Consider the following 21,869-nt stretch of genomic DNA (forward strand, 5'->3'; position numbering starts at 1 on the left):
GCATACTGTCTTGTATATTCAGACAGCGGCAGGAAGCAACCAGTCCTGAGGCGGGGGAGAGGGAAACCCCGACATCAGCAACAGCTGTCAGAAACGGGGGAGGAGCGCATGTCTCCAGGGCAGCCGAGTTCAAAACAATGAGCAGAACGGTCATTTGAGGCGTTGCGGCACAGCTCTGGAGGCCAATTACTGCGCAGAAAGCAATCAGGTGTCTACACTGGCAATAGAGCGCTGGAGCCTTTGCGCAAATAGCCTTATGACTCTCGTTGCGGTGGTTTTTTTGCAGCACTGCAACTGAGGCGTTTCAGCGCACAAAGTGGCATGGCAGTGTGTACACATATCTGCAGTTTGAGCACAAAAAGCTGCTTTACTGCACAGAAACTGGCCAGTGTAGACAAGCCCTGAGACAATACCATCAATGAAACTCTTCTAATGTAAACCTCTCTTCAGCTGAGCTTGTTACCGGCAAGTCATTTGGCGTAAAGAATAATATTTTGGAGACTAACGTTTAGCACTCAGTTATTGAAGACTGATTGATTGAGATCTTTGGCTAATACTCTATTGCTAACATAACAAAAGGGAGACTTCTCTCTGGGTAAAGGGATACGTCTGTAAATAGAATTGTTAACCATAGTATTTTGTCCTGCTGAGTTACTTTTGGATTTTGCCAGACATATATTTTGCTTTTCAGATACGTAGGAGCTGTTAAGAATGTGACTGCATTGTAAGACACGGAAATGCTTTGAAAATCTGAAATAGATGGGATTTAATTTTTTTATTAAACTAAGGGCCTGGCGACACTTGCAGATGTAGAGCGCTGTGAGTTAAACCAGCCCTCAGAGAGCGCAGCAGGGAAAGCTCTGCCGTGTGTTCACACTGTCAGCTGCAAGCGCACTGGCGTGGCCACATTTGCGGCATTGGGAGCGGTGCATTATGGGCAGCTATCCCACAGAGCACTCTTCCCATTCTGACGCTGTGGCTTGTGGGAAGAGGGCGGTGGGTGGGGTGCAGGGCATTCTGGATCCTGTCCCAACACCCCGTGATGCATCGCTTTGCATCCCAGCAGTCCCTGTGCTTCTGTCCACATTTGGCGCCATCTTTCAACATTTTTTTGTACTGCGCGCTGTGGGGATGGATCCTGAACTGCTGAGGAATATGCTGATGGGTCTCACCAACACGTCACGAATAGCAGTCAAGTTACTCCTCAAGCTACTGTAGCTACTGGACACCCGCTCGGGCCCAGAGGGGTTTAAAATAGCCCTGGGAGAGGGCTGGGGCAGGGGAAAAGCTGGGCTGATTGGCAGAGCAGTCGCAGCGGGGGGCCACACCCCAAACAGACCCAGCGGGCCATATAAAAGCCAGGGAAGCCAGGAACAGAAGAACACTCTCTCTAGCTCTGAGAGGGAGGGACCTGATTAGAGGACCTAGTTTGGAGCAGGGCTGGGGAAAGGCCAAGGGAGCTGGGGAGCTCTGGCCTAGGAAAGCCCCAGGCTGCAGGCCTAGGAAGGCCTATTAGGTATGGGGGTTGCAGGGGCAGCCATGGGTAGGCAGAGGCAGCAGGTCCAAACCCAACCTTGCCTGTGATGGGTGGCTCATACTGCAGTCTGCCCCAGGGAGCGGGGGCTAGCTGGTGACTGGCAGGAGCCTACGACTGAGGCGAGGTAGGGATAGTGGGTGGGGGGTTCCCCTGGGAGGGGGAGACCCAGAACTGTGGGGTACTTCCAGGGGGCAGCACCCAGTTAAAGGGGCACCAGGGTCCTGGGAGGGACAGAGGAGCCAGCAGCAAGGCGAGACACCAGCTGACAGAGGGCGCTCTAGAGGCTGGAATGCTAATTCCCTGAGATGACCAGCAGGAGGTGCCGCCGGTGTGTCCGCGCCCAGTTACACTACAAACTGATAGTGAGGAGTCCGACAATGATGTCGACTCACATAACGCATATGACACGAGTTTGCTTGTGGCATTCACGGACATGCTCACCACCGTGGAACGCCACTTTTGGGCTCGGGAAACAAGCACTGAGTGGTGGGATCACATCGTCATACGAGTCTGGGATGAGGAGCAGTGGCTGCAGAACTTCCGGATGAGAAAAGCCGCTTTCATGGGACTGTGTGAGGAGCTCGCCCCAGCCCTGTGGTGTAAGGACACGAGATTGAGAGCTGCCCTGACGGTGGAGAAGTGGGTGGCTATTGCAATCTGGAAACTGGCAACTCCAGACAGCTACCGATCAGTCGCTAACCAGTTTGGAGTGGGGAAGTCGACTGTTGGAATCATGTTGATGCAAGTTTGCAGGGCCATTAATCGCATCCTGCTCAGAAGAACCGTGACTCTGGGTAACGTGCAGGACATTGTGGCTGGCTTTGCACAAATGGGTTTCCCTAACTGCGGAGGGGCGATAGATGGCATGCATATTCCAATTCTGGCATTAGCCCACCTAGCCTCCGAATATGTTAATTGGAAGGGGTATTTCTCTATGGTTCTCCAGGTGCTTGTGGATCACCGTGGGCGTTTCACTGACATTAACACAGGCTGGTCCGGAAAGGTGCATGATGCATGCATCTTTTGGAACACCGGCCTGTTCAGGAAGCTGCAAGCCGGGACTTTCTTCCCAGACCAGAAGATCACTGTAGGGGAAGTTGAAATGCCCGTTGTGATCCTTGGAGACCCTGCTTACCCTTTAATGCCACGGCTCATGAAACCCTACACATGGAGCCTGGACAGGAGCAAGGAGCGGTTCAACAACAGGCTGAGCCGGTGCAGAAAGACTGCGGAGTGTGCTTTTGGCCGTTTAAAGGGCCGCTGGCACTGTCTGTATGGGAAGCTGGACCTGGCCGATGACAGCATCCCCACGGTTATATCCGCATGCTGTACCCTCCATAACATTTGTGAAGGGAGGGGTGAAAGATTCAACACCTGGAGGCTGAATTTGAACAGCCAGAGAATAGGGCTATTAAAGGGGCCCAGCACAGGGCTGCAAGGATTAGGGATGCCTTGAGGGAGCAATTTGAGGCTGAAAGCCACCAGTAATGTCTGGTGCCCTGCACGAGAGTGAAGTGCAGTGGTTCCAGTGTCAGTAGGAATCTGTGTTTGCTGCACTGACTTGCAGTGCCTGTTGCTTTCCTGGGCTAAGGTATCTTTTACTTAATGCAATAATAAAGAATGTTTTCAAAGCCAAAAACTCCATTTATTGAAAAGAAACACAACTGCTTGGGAAACAGAAAGGGCAAGGGGGTGGGGTGGGAACGGTAGAATCACAGATTTGCGTATGTCCTGTGATCATACTCAGCCTTCCTGTCTGGAGTGCCGTGCAATGAGTGTTGCACTTCTGGCTGGCTAAAATGCATGGTGAGGGGGGTTGGGTAAGGGTTGTAGTTTGCAGGGCTGGGTGGTGAAGCTACAGGTGTTGAAGGCAGCTGATGGCGATAAGAACCCGGATGTTGGGTAAAGTGCGTTGGAGGTGACGTGGGGGCACGAGAGAGTTTTGGGACAAGAGCTGCAAGGGGTGGGGCAGGCGCAGAAGTGCTCCGCTTGCATGGCTATGAGCGCCTGTATCGAGTCCGCTTGGCACTCCATAATGCTTAGCAGCCGCTCTGTGCTTTGGTGCCGGCGATCCGCATTCTGCTGGTGGACCCTCCTTTCACTCTCTCGCCACTCCTGCGCTTTTTGATTTTTCATTAAGGGACTGCTGCATGACTTCATGCAGCATGTCCTCTTCCTAATTCTTTGGAGTCTTTCGGCCGTTGATAACAAGGAAGGGTGAGATCTCAAGATTGTAAAGGCAAAATGCAACACTTAACAGAGGCAGCATTGTTCACACCAGACAGAGCAATGATTCGGCCATACTTAAAGTAGACAAGCACAGTCTATACAATAGCAGAAATTGCCCATCCCAAAGTGAGCACACATAACCCACAGGAGCCCCAAAATTGTGAGTAAGCACAGGGGCAAGGGGGACTGATTGTTTCAGGGCTGTACTGTCCTCTGGGGTCCTGTGCCTTGGGGAGAGCCAACAGCGGCAGGGGGCCCCTATACTGAACACTTTCCCCACATTTTCCACAGGAGTTCATCTGGGAAGATATCTCTCTTCCAGGAGGGTGACCTGGGAAGCAAGGGAGGGTCCTCTACTACAATGGGACTTCCACCCTGGCCCATATGCAGCTTGCCTGTGTGCAGCAATGGTCCTCACGGCACAGTGGCATGGACATGTTAGCCTGACTGGGACAAGGAGCACAGTAGCACTGCCAAGGAACCTGTGCCAGCGGATTGCCCAGCTTCTGCATGAGACCTTTTGATGAGATCACTGAGGCCGATTACCATGATGTGAGAGAGCACATGAACGCCCTATTCACCATCTAGGCAAGCATGCAGCCCTAACCCTCCTCACCCCAAGAGCCTGCACTGAACAACTTCCTTCCCAAAATAAAAGCCGCTTACCGGGCACCCCCTCTGGTGTTTGTTCTTCCCCAAGCACCGGCCACCACGACTGGTTACCTTCCTCCTGGCTTGAGAACTGTCCTGGCTGCATGCGTCTAGGGATTCCGGGGTGTCTTCTTCCGCCTCAGCACCCTCGCTCCCGCTTTCCTCCTTGTCCTGCCTTGTTGAACTGGGTTCTGAAGTGTCCATGGTGGTACTCAGAGAGGAGGTGGGGTCGCATCCAGCTCTTTCTAGAAAAGGCAGGTCTCGGGGGCAGCACTGGAGTGACTGTTTGCCTCGCGGGCTTTGTGGTAGGCATTCCGCAGCTCCTTTACTTTAACCCTGCACTGCAGTGCGTCCCAGTCATGGCCCCTTTCCATCATGTCCCTTGATATCTGCCCAAAGGTATCATAATTCCTACAGCTGGAGCACAGCTGGGACTGGACAGCTTCCTCCCCCCAAACACTGATGAGGTCCAGCACCCTGCCATTGCTCCATACTGGAGATCACCTGGAGGCATGGTCACCTGGAAAGATTCGCTGAGAACACTCCCGGCCTTGCTGACCAAACAGGAAGAGGATTTTCAAAATTCCCAGAGAATTTAAAGGGCGGGTCTGACTGTTGGTCACCTGAGGGAAGTGCAGTAGAGATCAAAGTGATGACCAGAGTGGCTAGAACAGGCATTGTGGGACACTTCTGAAGGCCAATCAGAGCGCATTAATAGACCAGGGCGTCCACACTGGGGCTGCGGCGCTCAAGCCAGGGCGCATCAAGCGTTATGCTTCTCGTCGAGGTGGAGTACCAGGAGCGCTCCAGCCGCGGAGTCCGGGCGCTCTACGTGCCTTGCCAGTGTGGATGCGTCATGAGTTAGGGCACCCGGGGCTGCTTTAATGCGCTCTAACTCGCAAGTGTAGCCATGCCCTAAATTTTGGTAAAAGATGTCAGATCTGCCAGCAGTAGAGACTCAATTCCTATATATCCAGAGAACAGATACAACTCAGACGGTGGCAGGACAAGCTTTTTGTCAAAAACAGTATAATTTTGTGAATTACTTAATTTTTTTGTTACCTGTTACTGCAGTTTGTAGTGTTTGGTATATTTAGCATATTAATACTCTATTTTATTGATACAGAGGATTTAGGGGCATTTATAATTATAATCTGTTTAGGATTTTCTCTCTACTTTCCCTACTTGTAATTCTGTATGTTATAAGATCCCATGGGGAGAGAACTGGAGACTCTTATCTTGATTTGTATCATACTTACTGTCTAATTTTGAATAGCACTGGCAAATAAACATGTGCACTGAATAAGTGGCTGGGTACTTTTTAATGGTAATATGTAAATTGTTCATGAGGCATGAGAGGAAAAAGCCCATGCTTTAGTTTAATTTGGTTTCTAGCATGCTAGCTAGCCAGATTTTGCTAGCACATGTTTGCCAACAACTATGTTGAATCATGATTTTTAAACTCTGTAAGGCCAGTGCAGATGGAGCATATAGCGTGGCTTTTTAACACTAACACAGTTCTCAGGGGAAACCTGTCCACACAGGAGAAAGGAATCGATCTTGAACTGTGCTTATATGTTTGTGGCTAACCGTCTTAACCTTTGTCTGCACTAGCACTTATCTTCGTATTTCCTACCAGCAGAGCTACATTAATGGTGGGAATGCTAGTGTAGACAGGTCAGTGGTAACCTCTGGGATTTTAGTCCTAGCGTCAGATAGATGTTCTTTGAGCAGACTTAATACTGGCTAAAACACTAGCAGCCAGTTTATACATGTGATAATGCAATGAGGGGAAAACTTCAATAAAAATACTAGGATAACCATAATGTGAAGAGAATCTAAAGCATTAACCAGAATGATTGAGGGACCACTTATTCAAGATTCGTGTTACTTTTACTGACCAGCTGCCAGGAGAATCCCAGAATCTAGATCTTTCTTTCTTTCTTTCTTTCTTTCTTCTCTTTCTTTCTCTTTCTTTTCTTTCTTTCTTTCTTCTTTCTTTCTTTCTTTCTTTCTTTCTTTCTTTCTTTCTTTCTTTCTTCTTTCTTTTCTTTCTTTCTTTCCTTTCCTTTTCTTTTCTTCTTTCTTTCTTTTCTTTCTCTTTCTTTCTTACGTTCTTTCTTTCTTTCCTTTCTTTCTTCTTTCTTCTTTCTTTCTTTCTTTCTCTTTCTTTCTTTCTTTTCTTTTCTTTCTCTTTCTTCTTTCTTCTTTCTTTCTCTTCTTTCTTTTCTTTCTTTCTTTCTTTCTCTTTTCTTTCTTTCTTTCTTTCTTTCTTTCTTTCTTTCTTCTTTCTTTCTTATTCTCTTTCTTCTTTCTTTCTTTCTTTCTTTCTTTCTCTTTCTTTCTCTTCTTTCTTTCTTTCTTCTTTCTTTCTCTCTTTCTTTCTCTTTTCTTTCTTTCTTTCTCTTTCTTTCTCTTTCTTTCTTTCTTTCTCTTTCTTTCTTCTTTCTTTCTCTTTTCTTTCTTTCTTTCTCTTCTTTCTCTTTCTTTCTCTTTCTTTCTCTTTCTTTCTTTCTTTCTCTTTCTTTCTCTTTCTTTCTTCTTTCTTTCTTTCTCTTTCTTTTCTTTCTTTCTCTTCTTTCTTCTTTTTCTTTCTTTCTTTCTCTTTCTCTTTCTTTCTTCTCTTTTTTCTTTCTTTCTTTCTCTTTCTTCTCTCTCTTTCTTTCTTTCTTTCTTTCTCTTTCTTTCTTCTCTTTCTTTCCTCTCTTTCTTCTCTTTCTTTCTTTCTCTTTCTTTCTCTCCTTTCTTTCTCTCTCTTTCTCTCTCTTCTTTCTCTCTTTTCTTTCTCTCTCTTTCTTTCTCTCTCTTTCTTTCTCTCTCTTTCTTCTCTCTTTCTTTCTCTCTCTTTCTTTCTCTCTCTTTCTTTCTCTCTCTCTTTCTCTCTCTCTTTCTCTTTCTCTCTCTCTTTCTCTCTCTTTCTCTTCTCTCTTCTTTCTCTCTTTCTCTTCCTTCCTTCCTTCCTTCCTTCCTTTTTAAGACTGAGAAGTTTCTACTTGTTGCAGCTTTGAAACGTGAGGCCTACAGGGAGACTGGCTGAATTTTTTTGTTGGGGCACAAGGCTAGGATGATGAAAAATTCTGCAGTCAGTGTTCATTCAGCTAACAATGCATTTTAACACTTTTAAAAACCCTGTACTGATGACACATTCTTCTCCTTTCCATTGCTGTGACAGTGATTGCAGTGAATTATTAAAGCCTTGGCTCAAGGAGAAAGGGACAATGTCATTGCTAATTCTAAGTGATCGGATATCTTGGGGGAGGGGGTGTTGTTGTCTCCATTCCACAAGTAAATATTGAGAATTGAGAGGTACCTCAAGTTTTTGAGGTAATGAAGAGAAGAAACATTTCAGGCTTCTTTTAGATCGTTATATCATTGGTGGGGGGCATATGAAGCAAGACTCTGTGCTGGATTACATACTGAACTTGGCAGTCACAGCAGCTCTGGCAAAGACGCACAGGCAGCTCTATCAACTTGCTTCTCTAGGGTTTTCCAGCTGCATCACATCACCGCCTCCCACCCCCAGAATAATTTTTTGTGTTTGATATTGGGGGTACGCTAAAATACTTTTACATGGCTTTGTCTTACACTCTCCCCACTGCACTGAAACTCAGGTTTTTGCTTTTCTTAGGTGGGTTTGCTGAATTCTCCAGCTGTTTCCCTGGCCTCTGTGAAGGAAAATCTGTTCTAGTCCCTACTTGTATTTCTCAACCTTGCTTACCTGTCTCCAACATTGGTCCAACCAGAATCCTGCCTCATCTTTACCTTGGTTGCCAGCGAGATGTCCTCAACAAGGTGGGTACTTTGAAATTATTATTTACGGCCATGGATGTGTAGTCTTCAGGAGTGGAAAGAGTTGCTTAAAAACAAAACAAAAAAATATACAGATCACGCTTTCTGAAATAATTGCGTCTCAGTTTTTTTTGTGAGTGCATTGTGATGTTGCAGCAGTACAAATGCAAAACACCTAGAGTAAATGCAACTGACAGCCTTGTGTGGCTTAACCTCAGTCAGCTATGTAATACCTACTTCAGCAATCTACCAACCAATGGGAAATTTAATAATCTCTCACTGCAGAAGTTGAACAGGCTTCATGTGTGGCTCCAGCTAGTTCTTCTGGCAAACATACAAGTTATGAACACAAGTGTACTGATGGCAACTACAGGACAAAAAAAATTGTGTTATTTCATGTATTTTCTATAAGTACTAGGAAAAATCTGTTTGAAACACTGGGCATCTTGTAAGGAGATATTACTGCGCATATCTTTCTTTAAAGTCACCTTTATAAAAATACAGTCTTGGACGGTCCATTGGGCCTTTTAAATTCATCCATACTATAGCACTGTAATCATGGTAAAACACTGATCACAAGTATAAATAAGGTTAATAGATCATTGTTCCTTTGCTGCTTTCCTAAAATCAGCAGCCCTGCAGTGTCTTTAAAATAGCCAGTTACACCTTCTGTTGGGGAACTAAATGATGATCTTGCAGTGGGGCAGGCTCATCATTTCTCTAAAAGCTTCCTGGTTTGAGCATTGGCCTGCTAAACCCAGGGTTGTGAGTTCAATCCTTGAGGGGGCCATTTAGGGATCTGGGGCAAAAATTGGGGATTGGCCCTGCTTTGAGCAGGGGGTTGGACTAGATGACCTCTTGATGTCCCTTCCAACCCTGATATTCTATGATTCCTCAATATCTAATTTCTATTGCCCTGTGTGTATACATCAACTATCTATATGCCTGGCTCATGCGTCAGCCCTCCTGTCACCTCACCAGGTAATCACTTTTTTTTAATGTTGAAATGAAGGGGGGGGGGAAACCTTCCCTCTTTCTCAAAATTCCAGTTTATTCCCATTTGACAGCTGCTATTTACAAGGTGTTTAAATACTGAGCTGTGAGAACTATCTAAGACCCACATAAGGTTCCTCCACCCCCACCCCACAACATGTTAGTTCTTCACCCAAGTAGGGAATGTCCAGTTTCATATGCATATGTAAAAACTTGTGTGTGAAGACATTTCTTGTTCCAGTCTTAACAGGCTTGTAATTCTATCACATTCAGATCCCTTTACCATAATTAGATTCTTTCCAGTTCCTTCTGTTTCTCTCTGCTTTCCAGTCTGTTTTTAATAAGGTATTGTTCATGGCTTTTTAGATCCATTATTTTAATGGCGTTCTTGCAGTACAGACAATTTACTAGATACTTTTTTCCACAACACATAAAGAAAGCAGCCATTATGGAGGTTAGTCCATGGCGATTATATTCACTTCAGATATTTCTTTTAAAACTTGCACATATTTTACTGTGCAACAAGCCAGCAGTTTAGACCCGACTTATTTTTGGTGGATGTCCGAGCAATTTATCATTTTTCTTAGTGTGTATATTCTTAGTGGCCCCAGGACAGCACAAATCAAAGATTTTTCTTTGCTCCCTTGCCACAAACCCATAGAACGTCTCCAAGAAACTTTATTTTCTATTCTGATTATTTTAAATACACAATGCTGTTCTCGTCCCCAAGGAGGGTTATGTCCAGGGTCATGACAAAGTCCAGCTGAGCAGCCCCCATCAGGTTCCTGATCAGGGTCCCTGCATTCAGGATGAGGGACAGAACTCTTGCTCTCATGTTATCCATCTGGTTCTGAGGCACTAAATGTTTGCCATTTGTTATGCCTATAGTGGCCCCTAGCCAGTGAATAATCCTGGAGGGGAAAAAAGAAGCTCCTCTCCACACTTACAATAATTTAATGCCTGTGAAGGGAGGAGAGCACTTGCACAGTTGTTCTATGTGTAATCTTCAAGGACAAAGCTTGGGTTAACTTTGGTGAGAAATGGGTATGGGGGAAGGGGAGTGAATCCTGTCAGAGTGGAGGGGTTGCTATAACCACAGTGGCTGTCTGTGGGGGCCCTGGATGGCTCTTTTTTTTGTTCAGCAGAAGCAGGGGACTGTGCAATGAGAATTTCTGATCTTGATGTAAAGGTATGTGGCCACTATATTGATCAGTCCTTCAGTTGTCCATGACTACAGCTAGAGTGGGACCCTAGAATTCCATCAAATCCTGCATTTCTCCATCTATCTGTTGAGGGAATTCATGTCTAAAATCACTATCCACTTTCCATTTCCTTTGGAGAGTCACATAAAAGGTAGAATAAAGTCTACAGAATCTCTCTGCCCCACAGTTGGTTCTTCTGTCCCAGTCCTGGACAGATTATTAATTTCTTCATTTATCAGTTTGCTAGAAGTTCTAGCAGAAACTAGGAACCTGTCTTTTGGGTTTCTTATCAGTTCCAGGGCAAAGCTGCATCTTATGATCTCAGACCTATTTATCCATCATACTTTTTCTTTCTCTCTCTCTCTCTGAACAAAAGGTGGAAGCCTCCTTTTGTGAGCTAGGCATCTCTGACGGGGCTTACACTGCAGTAAGTAGGTAGTTTTAAGGGTATTGATGGCCCTTGGATGCTTATTGTTCTGGTGACTTGCCTCTTCTGACAAGTCTATACATGGCTTTCACCTTGAATATCTGTAGTCTTTTCTGCCTTGTCTATGTAGCTGTGAGAGCAAAAGGAAGATCTCTACCTCTGGAATCCCATTGACACCTTCCCAGGTGATTTAGCAGCAGAAAGAGACTTTCCTTCTCTGTGGTGGGAGATGCCAACAGCCTTCATTTAGCTTTCCTGAGAACCTCAGTTTTCTGGCAGTCTGCTAGTACCAACTGTGAGGGACACGTGAGGTACTACGTTCCAGTGAAGAGGTTAGAAGAGGGCTCACAGTGATAAGAACCTCCAGTGCTTGACCGTGCCTAGATCAAAGGACCACTTTCACCACCTCTGTAGTGCCAGGATATGACTGTTGAGAGAATGCTTATAGGGAGAGCAATCTAGAAGAGACGGATCACTTTAAAAAAATGTTCCAAGTGGATGAAAGTGAGGACTCTCTGCTGGAAGGAAGGAAGGGAACCAAACTTAGTGACAAGTGGCAGAAGAACTTTCTCTGAGGCAGCCATTAGGATTGCATGCCCCTGACTGACCTCTCGGCTTCTGTCTCTGCTGCTTAGGATAAGATACGCTTCTTGTTCATGTTTTTAAATTATGGAAAGTGCAATAAAGTGTATGGGGAATTCTGCAGGAAAATTCTATAAAATTCACAGATCTCTACTGTCCTTGCTTTTGCCTTCTGAGTGCTCTCTGATCATCGATTGTGTTGTGAGCAATCCTAACCAGACCAATTGATCTCCATATCACCGAAACTTATCCAAAATATTCTGCAAAATGAATTATAAATCTGCCATAAGATTCAGCTGTGGATATTGGAGCCTGTAGATGATTCAGTCTAGTTTATGGGGCTGGAGGAGTCTCTGACACATCACTTGGCAAGCTTGCTGAGTGTTGTCCTCTGCAGTCTTATGTGAGACTCCTGGGAGAAACAAAACATTTTATCCTGTTGCAGAAGTTTTTGTACCTTGCAATCTGAAGTTACCAATAATCCCCAACCTAGACCAATTAAAACAATATTCACAATGTTTCTGATTCATATGTATAGTTGGTAGATAGCATCACTTAGGAAAAGGTAAGGCACGCAGAAATGTGTGGTTTCAGTTTTTGTTAGTCATCAAAATTTGCAACTTCTTTACAAAGTCCTAGGGATTCTTTACATGTTCACTTTATTGACTTAAAATATTTGCTTAAAGAAATTGTAAAGAGAACACCTATTTCTGTTTTAGGATTTTATATTGGATAGCTTTTTAGTATTTAAATTAGAAATAGGTACAAAGTTCAGAAATGCTTTTCGTGGACCCATTATGAATTTAGTACTTGAGCCCTGGCACTGGAAATATTTAGGCATTTAACTTTTTGATTGGTCTACCCATATGAGTAATCAGTCAGACTGCGCATGCAAGCAAAGTTGGGTATAAACATTTGTAAAGTCAGGCTCTTATTAACCATTTATACTATTAACTTTCTGTATTTTTGGGTAATGAAAATTGATGAGTCAGTTCCACTTTCTGGGTCTCAAAACATTTAAGACAAAGTTGAGTATTTGCAAAAATGTTACAAGGGAGTATTTAGATCCAGACACACTCTGTTTTTGTTGATCTTAAAATTTTGTGTAAGGACACAACCTACATTTTGGGCATACGCTTACCTGACTGTGTCCCTTTTAAAGGATGGCATATAACGTACAAGTTTTTTTATAGTCAGTGTTTTCAGGTGTAGGCAAGAGTTGCTCAGGCTCATGTATATTTCATGAGCACATTTTACACAAGTTACTGTAAAACCTTTTGCTTTGCTCCTTACAAAACTATTTTGTTTTTCTAGACATGGCTTTTGTGTCCTGGAAAAATATGGCATTTTTGGGTAGTCATTAATTTTAAGATTAAACAAGTCGCAAAATGTAAATAACTTTGATAAAAGAGCATTTACCTCCTTTTCACATAGTTGTTAGCATTAGGATTTCTGGATCTCCCTCCCGTCATAATTCATTTCTTCCTCTTGGGTGCCTTACAGTGAAGTCACTGTTCTGGTTATTACATTATAGTCTGCAGCTCTGTGAATGATTTTATATCCCAAACACAAGGAATCATAACTTCTTTCTTTCGGCCTAGTCCCAAAGATGAGCACTAACTCTTTTTTACTCAAACACACACAGGCTTGGAATGTGCTGTTTTATGCCATCCTCTCCATTCCAATTTACATAATCAGTTCCTCACCAAAAATCTTTGTTTGCGTTGAGGTTCTTAGAGCGAGTAGCCCACCAGCACCATATGAAAAAGCTAAGAAAGAAGCCATTCAATGCCCCATCTACATTCACTCATCTGTTCTCCTTCCACAGCTCATATATCTCCTCCCTCATCCTGAACAAACAGTCTCAAACTCCAGCAATGGTTGTTGGCAGTAAGTTTGGGGTTTTTTTCCCCTGGTGGGCTTTCATAAATTACATTGAGCGTGGTTCTGCCTGTGATTTTTTGTACAGGCTTGTGAAAGTGAGGTACACTGTCAAACTGCAAATGGCAGCAGCGTTCCTGTAACATTTAGGAGAACTTACGTGAGTTGGTGATCTGTATTATTTTTAGTGATCTAAATTTGGTTATTGATTTGGTTTTTTTTTTATAATATTCACACACAGATTTCTACACTGTTACACTGTATTTATGGCCAGAGTTAAGGCTCCATGTTGGTTATTCAGGATGAGTTTGGAGATATGTGAACTGTGCATGGTTTAACCTTTTTTATTTTTTAGCATTTGCATTGATGGGAGTCAAGCAACCTTTGACTCAAACTTAAAAATATTGCGCCCACCCCCACCAAACCCCATTCCCAACCCATGTCACTTTCTGTGCACAGCTCAGATTAGTCCCTACATTTCTTCCATATTCAGATTTAAACATTTGCGTATCAATATGTAGTAGCTAAATGTGATATAATGGGGAGTGGGGGAGCATGTTGCAGAGTGGTGCTGTAGAAGATATGCGGGAAGCAGGATTGGGGAGGAGGGGTGCAGAGCTTATGTGTGATGGAGAGAAATTAGAATTGGGGCTTGGCCTGTGATGGGGGTGGGGAGGAGAGAGAAGCTGTGCTGTGAATTGAACTCCTATGGAGGTGGTGGTAGCAACTCTATGGTTAGGGTAGCATTGAGCTTGGCACTCACATCAGAACTAAAATGCCTGTTTCATGTTGGAATGACTGACTGAAGTAACTTCCAGATTTGGCACAGTAACTCTTCAGAGGACAAATGACTTTTCTGTGTGTGTTTTAAGCAAACTATTTATTGACTCTTGTAGAGGAAACATTTATAAATGCTCCCTGTTAAAAACATTGTGCTCTTTTCCTCACATTTCTCTAGGTCCCTGGCTATACAAGATTCTCAAATATAGTAGTAAAGAGGGTTGTATGATCAATAGTTAAAGTGTGCAACTTGCCAAATATGTGTTTGTGTTCTGTTAATCCCTAAGTAGTTATATCCTTATACTGTGCCAAAAAATACAAACACACACACACACACACACAAACCCACAAGTTTACTACTGCCAAACTGATTTCTTTTTTAAAAATAGAACTGGGTACGCAAACAGGAAAAGGGAGAAATAAATTTAATGGACAAAAGATCAAGTCTGCAGACATCTTAAGAGCCAGCTGTTTGGGAAGATATAATAATGGAGAGGTAGGGGCACTAATTGCTGTAAACTGTATATTTTTAAAATATTTAAATTGCTCAAACCAACATTTTTCTTACTGAGTGTGCTTACATGTAAATCCCAGCCTTAATGTGACAGCAGTATCAATTATTTTTAAACAAATATAAAGTTGTGCAGCAATTAGTCTCTCTCTCACACACACACACCCACCCCCACCCCCACCCCACACACCCCCCAATCTACCTTTACTATTGCATTTTCCCATACTGAGGGCTGTTAAGGAGGTATGTGCCTAGACCTGAATTTCAGTAGAAGCTCAGTGCCTAAGTCCCCTAGGGTCCTTTTGAAAATCCCAGCTGGAAGGGTTTGAATGTGCTTATAAGTGCATTGCTCATCACTGTTCTTTGGAGAATATACACCCTGCAGCAGAGAGCTTGCACAAGTCCTGAAGCCCCACTTACAACTCATGTTTAGGCTGAATTTTACCCACTGAGTACAGCAAGCCAAAATGGGGGGAAACTTTCTCTTTAGCTCAAACTCTTGCGCCTCTAGCCTCCAGACAGTTCTGTTGGAATAAGATGAGTGCATCTCACACACACACTTTCCCTCTCTGATGCCCCCCCCTCCCCCCCGCACCTCTCTTCAAATCTGGTCATGTGCCAGATGTCTTTTGCGTAAGGCCCAGTCCAGTTGGTAAGCAGTCTCAGAGCATGCCTGACTGGGCCCTGCAGGTGAGATAGGTGTGAGACCGCCTACTTTGAAATCCCCTGGGGTTTAAGCATGAGCTAGAGCACCAAGCAGTTCAGCAGCATCAGGATTTAGGCAGGCTTGCACAGGCCCACCAGCAAAAACTTAGGTGCATGGCGACTTTAAGTGCCTATAGGTTAGGCAGCAGCTGAATGGGAGTTTTGAGGATCTTAGTGCTTGGACTTGGGTGCTTAAGTCCCTTTGTGAATCTAGCTGTGAGTGACTTGCCCAAGCTCACAAAAGAAGTCTGCGGCAAAGCCAGGAAGCTAGGATGAAGAAGCCCCGATTCTGACAGATGTTGGGGAAAATGAATTCCAAATCAGGACCTTTAGCTCTTCACTAACCAGGATAGACTGATTTACCTCTGTGTCCGGAAGTATGATTTATATGCAGAACCTACCTTCATACAACTCTCAGAAGCCAGAGATATGCCAATCGGGGAGGTGGTTAACTTACTGCTTGGTGATGAAAGTGTTGGTTTGTTCGTTCGTTCTAGCGGGGATGTTCTCACTTGCCATTATTAAGGCTAAGATTTTGTCATGGTTATTTTTAGTTAGTCACGGACAGGTCACAGGCAATAAACAAAAATTCACTGAAGCCGTGACCTGTCTGTGACTTCTGCTGCTGCAGCTCCATGGTTTTTCCCACCACTGTGGTGGCTGGGAGCTATGGGGGGGCCCCCTCCGCCCGTGGCGGCGGGGAGCTGCAGGGTCACCATATTTCCCAAAGAGAAAATGGGACACCCACATCCCCCTCTCCCCCACCCCCATCCCCGCGCAAGGCTGTTGGCCGTGGCTGAAACCCCCAGGAGGGCCCCCTCAGGAGTCTGTCACCTGTCGCTGGAACTTTGCAGGGGGCCCCCTGTTGCTGCAACCTTGTCAGGGCCCTGCTGGTTGACAGCCCCAGAGTCCCATAGCCCCTGGGGCTGAAGCAGAAAATGTCACGGAGGTCTCTGGAAATCACAGATTCTGTGACTTCCGTGACCTCCATGACAAACATAGCCTTAGCCATTATCCATGCAAAAATGCAGAGAATACTGACTGCAATAACAAAAAGCTGGAATTGCTAATAAGTTACATGCATTTTAGGGATCATTCTTCTATTGCATTAGCAGTATGGGAGCTATCAGATTCATTTCACGCTTTTCAGTGACCCCTCTTTTATACCCTCTCAGTGAGGGCAACTTTATTCTGTGACGGATAACCCAGAACTACATATGTGGTAAGTAAGCCTGTTAATACTGGACATGTTGAGAGGGCCAGTTCTGTTGCCACCAAATGAACATATATTTTAACAAAAGTGGCAGTGAATTCCACCTCTCCTATTAACAACACTTTACACTTGAGAACGGGAAGGGTCCCCCCTCCTTTTTTTGTAAGTCTCCCCGATGAGTACGTAGTCATTCCATCCATTTAAGTGTGTCTTGAGTGTTCAGATGGATTTTAGCAAGATAATCCAACACATAGAAATTTTGCTAGAAGCTGGGAATGGATGACAGAGGATGGATCACTTGATGATTGTCTGTTCTGTTCAATCCCTCTGAAGCACCTGGCATTGGCTACTGGTCAGAAGACCAGATACTAGGCTAGATGGACCTTTGGTCTGACCCAGTATGGCCATGCTTATGTCTAACGTACAATTAGAATTATGCAAATAAGAATTCTGATCTAGCTTCCAGTTAAGTAACATTCCAAGTAGGCTCAGGTTTACTTTTATTTGCTTAATTTTCTTACCTTGCAGAGATAGGGCTGTATTTTTTTTCACTCTTGATCTTTGTCTCTTTTATAGGAGCTGATGCAGCAGAATGCTATTGGTTATGTATTAAATGCAAGCAATACCTGTCCAAAGCCTGACTTTATCCCAGAGTCCCATTTCTTGAGAGTACCTGTGAATGACAGCTTCTGCGAGAAAATTTTGCCTTGGTTAGACAAATCAGTTGATTTTATTGGTAAGATGAGATAAAACAGTTCTATGCTAATTATGCCATTTTTTTTTAAAAAGCGTTTTTATCCATTTTAATTCTTTGATTTTTTTTTTGCTAAGTTTCTCGTCTTTTATTATGAGAAAGTAACCGGAAGCACCTGATCTACCTTCCATATTGCAACTGTCATTTTATATATCACTCTTGTGTCCCTACTCATACATCTCCTCTCTTAAACTCAACATTCCCAAACCTTCAACTTCTGCTTCCAGCTCAGGTCTCTGTCTCTAATTTACGTTCTTGTCTATCTGTGAACCCCTTTCATTTCTGCTATACTTATTTTGAGATAGAATGAGTAGATCTGAACATGCTATTCAGAAACCATCATCTTTATATAATAGCACAATAATATTTTCATTATTTTTGTTCATTCTCTATGTATACGGACATTTTGCTTATTTGGCGGGGGGAGGGGGGGAGCAGTGCTACACACGGACTAGATGGTTTTATGGAGTTGACATCGAAGACTTTCTCCTGCCTGGTTACAGTTACTTTAAGACGTTGTTGGCTTTTGAAGTAGTTCAGTTGCATTTATCAGCATAAAAGGCAATGCCACATACAGGAAGAAAATTACATGTATAAATATAGGTGTGCATGTGTGTTTAAAATATATGCAACCATTCTGCCATCAGAAAACGTTAGTTAGCTGGTAATCTTTGGAATAAATAATGCTGTACCCTCCCTACATGGTCTCTCTGTTGGCTAGGAAACGGCCTGCCTCTCTACATCACACTAACAGTTAAGAAATCAGCAAAGGTACTTCTGCTGACAATTTGTAGAGGGGATTTTGATGGTCCTGGAAGCAGTAAGAGCATCAGCACATACCATAGCAGTGCCATAAAAAGGGAAGTAGAGTCAAGTGCCATTCGCAGATTCCTGCTGAACACACATGTAGCATTACGTAAATGTCAGGTGTGAACAAAGAACTCTGCCATAATCTTTCTTAAAGGGAAATGGGTCAAATTTGGCTTCAGATTCAGCATTTTGTAAAAATAAGCTTATCCAAAAGCTAAGAAACATAACCACAAAGTTTATGTACAATTGGACGGAAGGCTTTTAACAAATAAACAATTTTATAGTGACTTAGCAACAGCATTGTAAGGTTTTCATTCTCCAGCACAGATTAAACAGACAGTTGACACCGACTTATCTTTTGCATATGTCTTAGCCTAGATCATAGAATTTCCCTCGGTCACATACTATGTGATGTAACTAAAATTTTTAAATCATTGCTCTAAGTATGAGTTCAATATAAATGTAAATTTTGGCTTCAGAGGAAACGGAAAGATTAAAGGTTTGGGCTCCCCCCTCTTTTCCCTTCTCTTGTATCATGTCCTCCCTGATCCAAAACAAAGGTGTACGTGTGTGTGTGTTTGTAAATGTTACAGGTTTCCTTTAAAAAAAAAAAAAAAATCTGCATGAAGATCTTGAACTTTCCAACACATTAATGATTAAGCTTCCATTGAGTTCATTGGGTGCAGGATCAGGCTACAACAAAGCTGCTGCTCCATCCGTGGGTTTTTTTTGTTTTTTTAAGGAGAGGGTGTTGTGTTTAGAGAGCAAGAGAGCTGCACTTTCGGGTCCTGTTCTCAGCTTTGACATTGACCCACCACGTGAACGTGGGCAAATCATTTAATTTGTGTTACATTTTATTCCTATACAAAATGGGAACAAATCCCCCCCCGGTCAGGATTATTATTTAATGCATCGTGAGATGGTAGTTTCTGTAATGCTGTTTGTACATAGTAATATTCTTAATACAAGAACAGATCAACATGGATACATGCAATGAAAGACAACAGATCAGTCATAACACTGATTTCTGCTTGAAGCTTCCATGGGATCGGTAATAAAGAGTGAACTTTAAAGTTCTGTCATTTTCACAGGGAGGCTTTAAATATTTCATCACCCTGTGCCATTGACAGTGACATGTCTTGAATTTTTCTTTTTGTTGTACAGAGAAAGCAAAAGCCTCAAATGGGCGAGTTTTAGTGCACTGTTTAGCAGGGATCTCCCGCTCTGCCACAATTGCAATTGCATACATCATGAAAAGAATGGATATGTCCCTTGATGAAGCCTACAGGTAAGGACAGACTTTTCCTTTTAAATGAGCTTTTGTGCTTGTCAGCTTGAAACTTGTTAACATTATTTCGTCCTGTACTCTTTCCTCTTCATCCAAGAATGTCTGAAGTCACTCTTGCTTTAAATATGGGCTTCCTGCAGACTCAGCCCTGTCGTTTGTAGGAAGTAAAAACCTAACATTGATGTGGACACAGCTGCAAAATGAGGACAGCCACAGGCATGGAATGAAGCGACATGCTGCAACTTTTATTAAATTTTAATACAGATGGGGCACTACCCGCCGATCACCCATGCTCTCCTATACCAGGCATTTAATTGGCTCCTGTGTGGGGGTTACAGGGCTCCTTTACCATATAACCCATAACAGGGGGTGGCTTTCTTCGGCCGACCTCTTCCACCCCCCGCTCTGAGTCCCAGCCTCCCTACCTCTGACAAGGGGGACAGAGGCTGCAGAAGGCTTGAGACCTCAGCCCCAAGGTCTGACCCAAGGGCCCCAAGGTCTGACCTATCAGAAGAGCCCAAGGCCCATCACCAAAATTCCCGGTATTATACTTGTGGGAACCATTAATTTTATTCTCTTAACTGCACTGGAAATGGGCCGCAAGTTGCAACAAATAAACTCCACCTCAGTACCTTGGTTAGGTACTCAGCATATTCCTATTTAACCCACTGTGGCTTGAAGGTGCCACAAAGAAGACAAAAACTCCCTGGTCCTCTGCCAGTTGGCCCTTGAGAGAAAAAAATCCTTCCTGATCCCCTAAACAGGTGATCGCCTAGACTCTGTTTAGTCTATCAGCATCTGTCAGACCGGGTTCCCATCCCTACTTCAAGTGGGTAGGGTGAACTGCTGAAATGGAGCCAAAAGAGGCTCCACGTGGCCCCTGTGGTGAGCTAAATCCTGAGAGCTGCGGAATGGTGGCCAATCAGCACCTTTCTCACCCATCTGGCCAATGGGTGCCAGAGACCCCAGCGGGAGAAGCTACCTATTGTCCCTTGGTGAGTGTCTCCCTCCCTTGCTACTGGGACTGTCCCCTTTTCACCACTGGCCCCATCAAGTTCCCCCACCCATTGATGTGGGTGTGTGGCATTTAGCTCCCAACTGCAGAATATAGTCTTGGCCTCTGCTCAGAGTAGGTAAGGGGTAGAATGTTAAATAATAGTAATAGCTAGGAAGAAATAGAATATGCAGATGAGACCATATATAGGCCACCATCTAGTAGTCTGTGCCAATATAAGCCACAAAGAGAGAGGAGAGAAACCAGAATAGCAAATGTTGTTTATATAGTGTGTGCACTTTTGAAAATGCTAGATTGAATCTAATGATTTACTGGTGGTATTGGATGATGATCACAAATGGCTGTAGTGAATGCCTTCTAGGAATTAAGTAAACTGAAAGATGAATAATTTGTTGCCATTGACGTCCGTCAACGATCATTCTGAAAATCTTTTGAAGTAACAGTTCTTTGGGCAGCCAAGGGTTTTGTACAAGAATTGAGCTCCGTTTCACACGAGTAGGCAATTTTGAAATCTAGTTTGACTGTGAATGCTTTGGGAAGGTTGAACACAGACTTGTTACCACCATTTTTGTACTTCATTTGACAAACATTTTGTTCTCAATGCCACAGAAAGCCAGCCTGGCTTTCTTTTTGTTTACTTCTGAGGAGGTTGTTATCTGTAACGTGTACTGTAAGTTCCCAAGAACGTAATTTTGAACAGCTGCTGCTGAGCTGGTTAGACACACCTTGCCAATTACTGCAGGTGTTGCTGTGATAGGAAGAAGGGTATTTGAAAATCTGCCTGGGATTAACTTCTATTTGAGTGGCAGAATTTCTTCTGGATCTAATCAATATTTCATTAGACGGGGGATAGAAACTCTCGTTTTTAAAGGCTGCTTTTTACAGAATGTGGGAGATGTATCATGCAAGATCTGAACACTGCACCTCCTCAGAACTAGTTAGGAACCTACTAATGCAAGGGAACTTCCATTAGATATGGTGAAAGTGGCATAAATAAGGGATGCTGATGAACAAACTAGGAATTAGACAGGACACAGACAAAAAATCCATGGTTTATGTGCAGTGATTACCTGTTTCACAAGGCAGACTAAGATTTTGTGTTAGAATCACTTTAAGCTGGCAACATTAAGAGAAATGAAACTGGAGTTGTATGAACAACAGAAGTCCAACACCTTTTTCTAATGAGATTTCTCATTGGCTCTAAGCACTTGCAGTCAATTGAACTTTTGCAATGAATTCTAGCCTGTCACTGTCAATCAAGTCAAACTTCTGTGCAAAGTTGTGGTAAAGGACTTTTTTTAAAAAAACGCAATTGTTTAGCATTGTTTTGGTGCAAAGCTTTTAAAAACGAAAATCTACAAAGGGCATATTTTATTTTCTGAATTAGTGAAAGGTAGAAGATAAACAACTATAAAATAACTTGTCTGAAACCTTAGCTTTACATTTGTTACCAGTAAAATCCAAGTGAAGGATCAAAGTATTTTCTCTAGTTTATTTTGTAC

General features: G+C 43.5%; 1 protein-coding gene and 1 long non-coding RNA gene across 7 annotated transcripts in view; one reads left to right on the forward strand and one right to left on the reverse strand.

Annotated features, from left to right (window-relative positions):
- Nucleotides 1–21,869, forward strand: part of DUSP16 (dual specificity phosphatase 16) — a 114,323-nt gene that overhangs the window by 86,178 nt on the left and 6,276 nt on the right. For all 6 annotated transcript variants that reach the window (XM_043533352.1, XM_007056932.4, XM_027819292.3 and 3 more), the window contains 3 exons: nucleotides 8,046–8,209; nucleotides 17,077–17,236; nucleotides 19,229–19,352. In XM_043533352.1, the coding sequence (XP_043389287.1) occupies nucleotides 8,046–8,209; nucleotides 17,077–17,236; nucleotides 19,229–19,352 (448 nt within the window). The remainder of the gene's footprint in view (nucleotides 1–8,045; nucleotides 8,210–17,076; nucleotides 17,237–19,228; nucleotides 19,353–21,869) is intronic.
- On the reverse strand, nucleotides 7,387–15,927 carry LOC119567583. Its single transcript, XR_005227623.2, has 2 exons — nucleotides 12,830–15,927; nucleotides 7,387–11,822 (listed from the first exon to the last, which is right to left on the reverse strand). It is a non-coding gene; the product is annotated as an uncharacterized LOC119567583 (long non-coding RNA).

The sequence above is a fragment of the Chelonia mydas genome, chromosome 1, assembly GCF_015237465.2.
Source record: "Chelonia mydas isolate rCheMyd1 chromosome 1, rCheMyd1.pri.v2, whole genome shotgun sequence".
Classification (NCBI taxonomy): Eukaryota; Metazoa; Chordata; order Testudines; family Cheloniidae; genus Chelonia; species Chelonia mydas.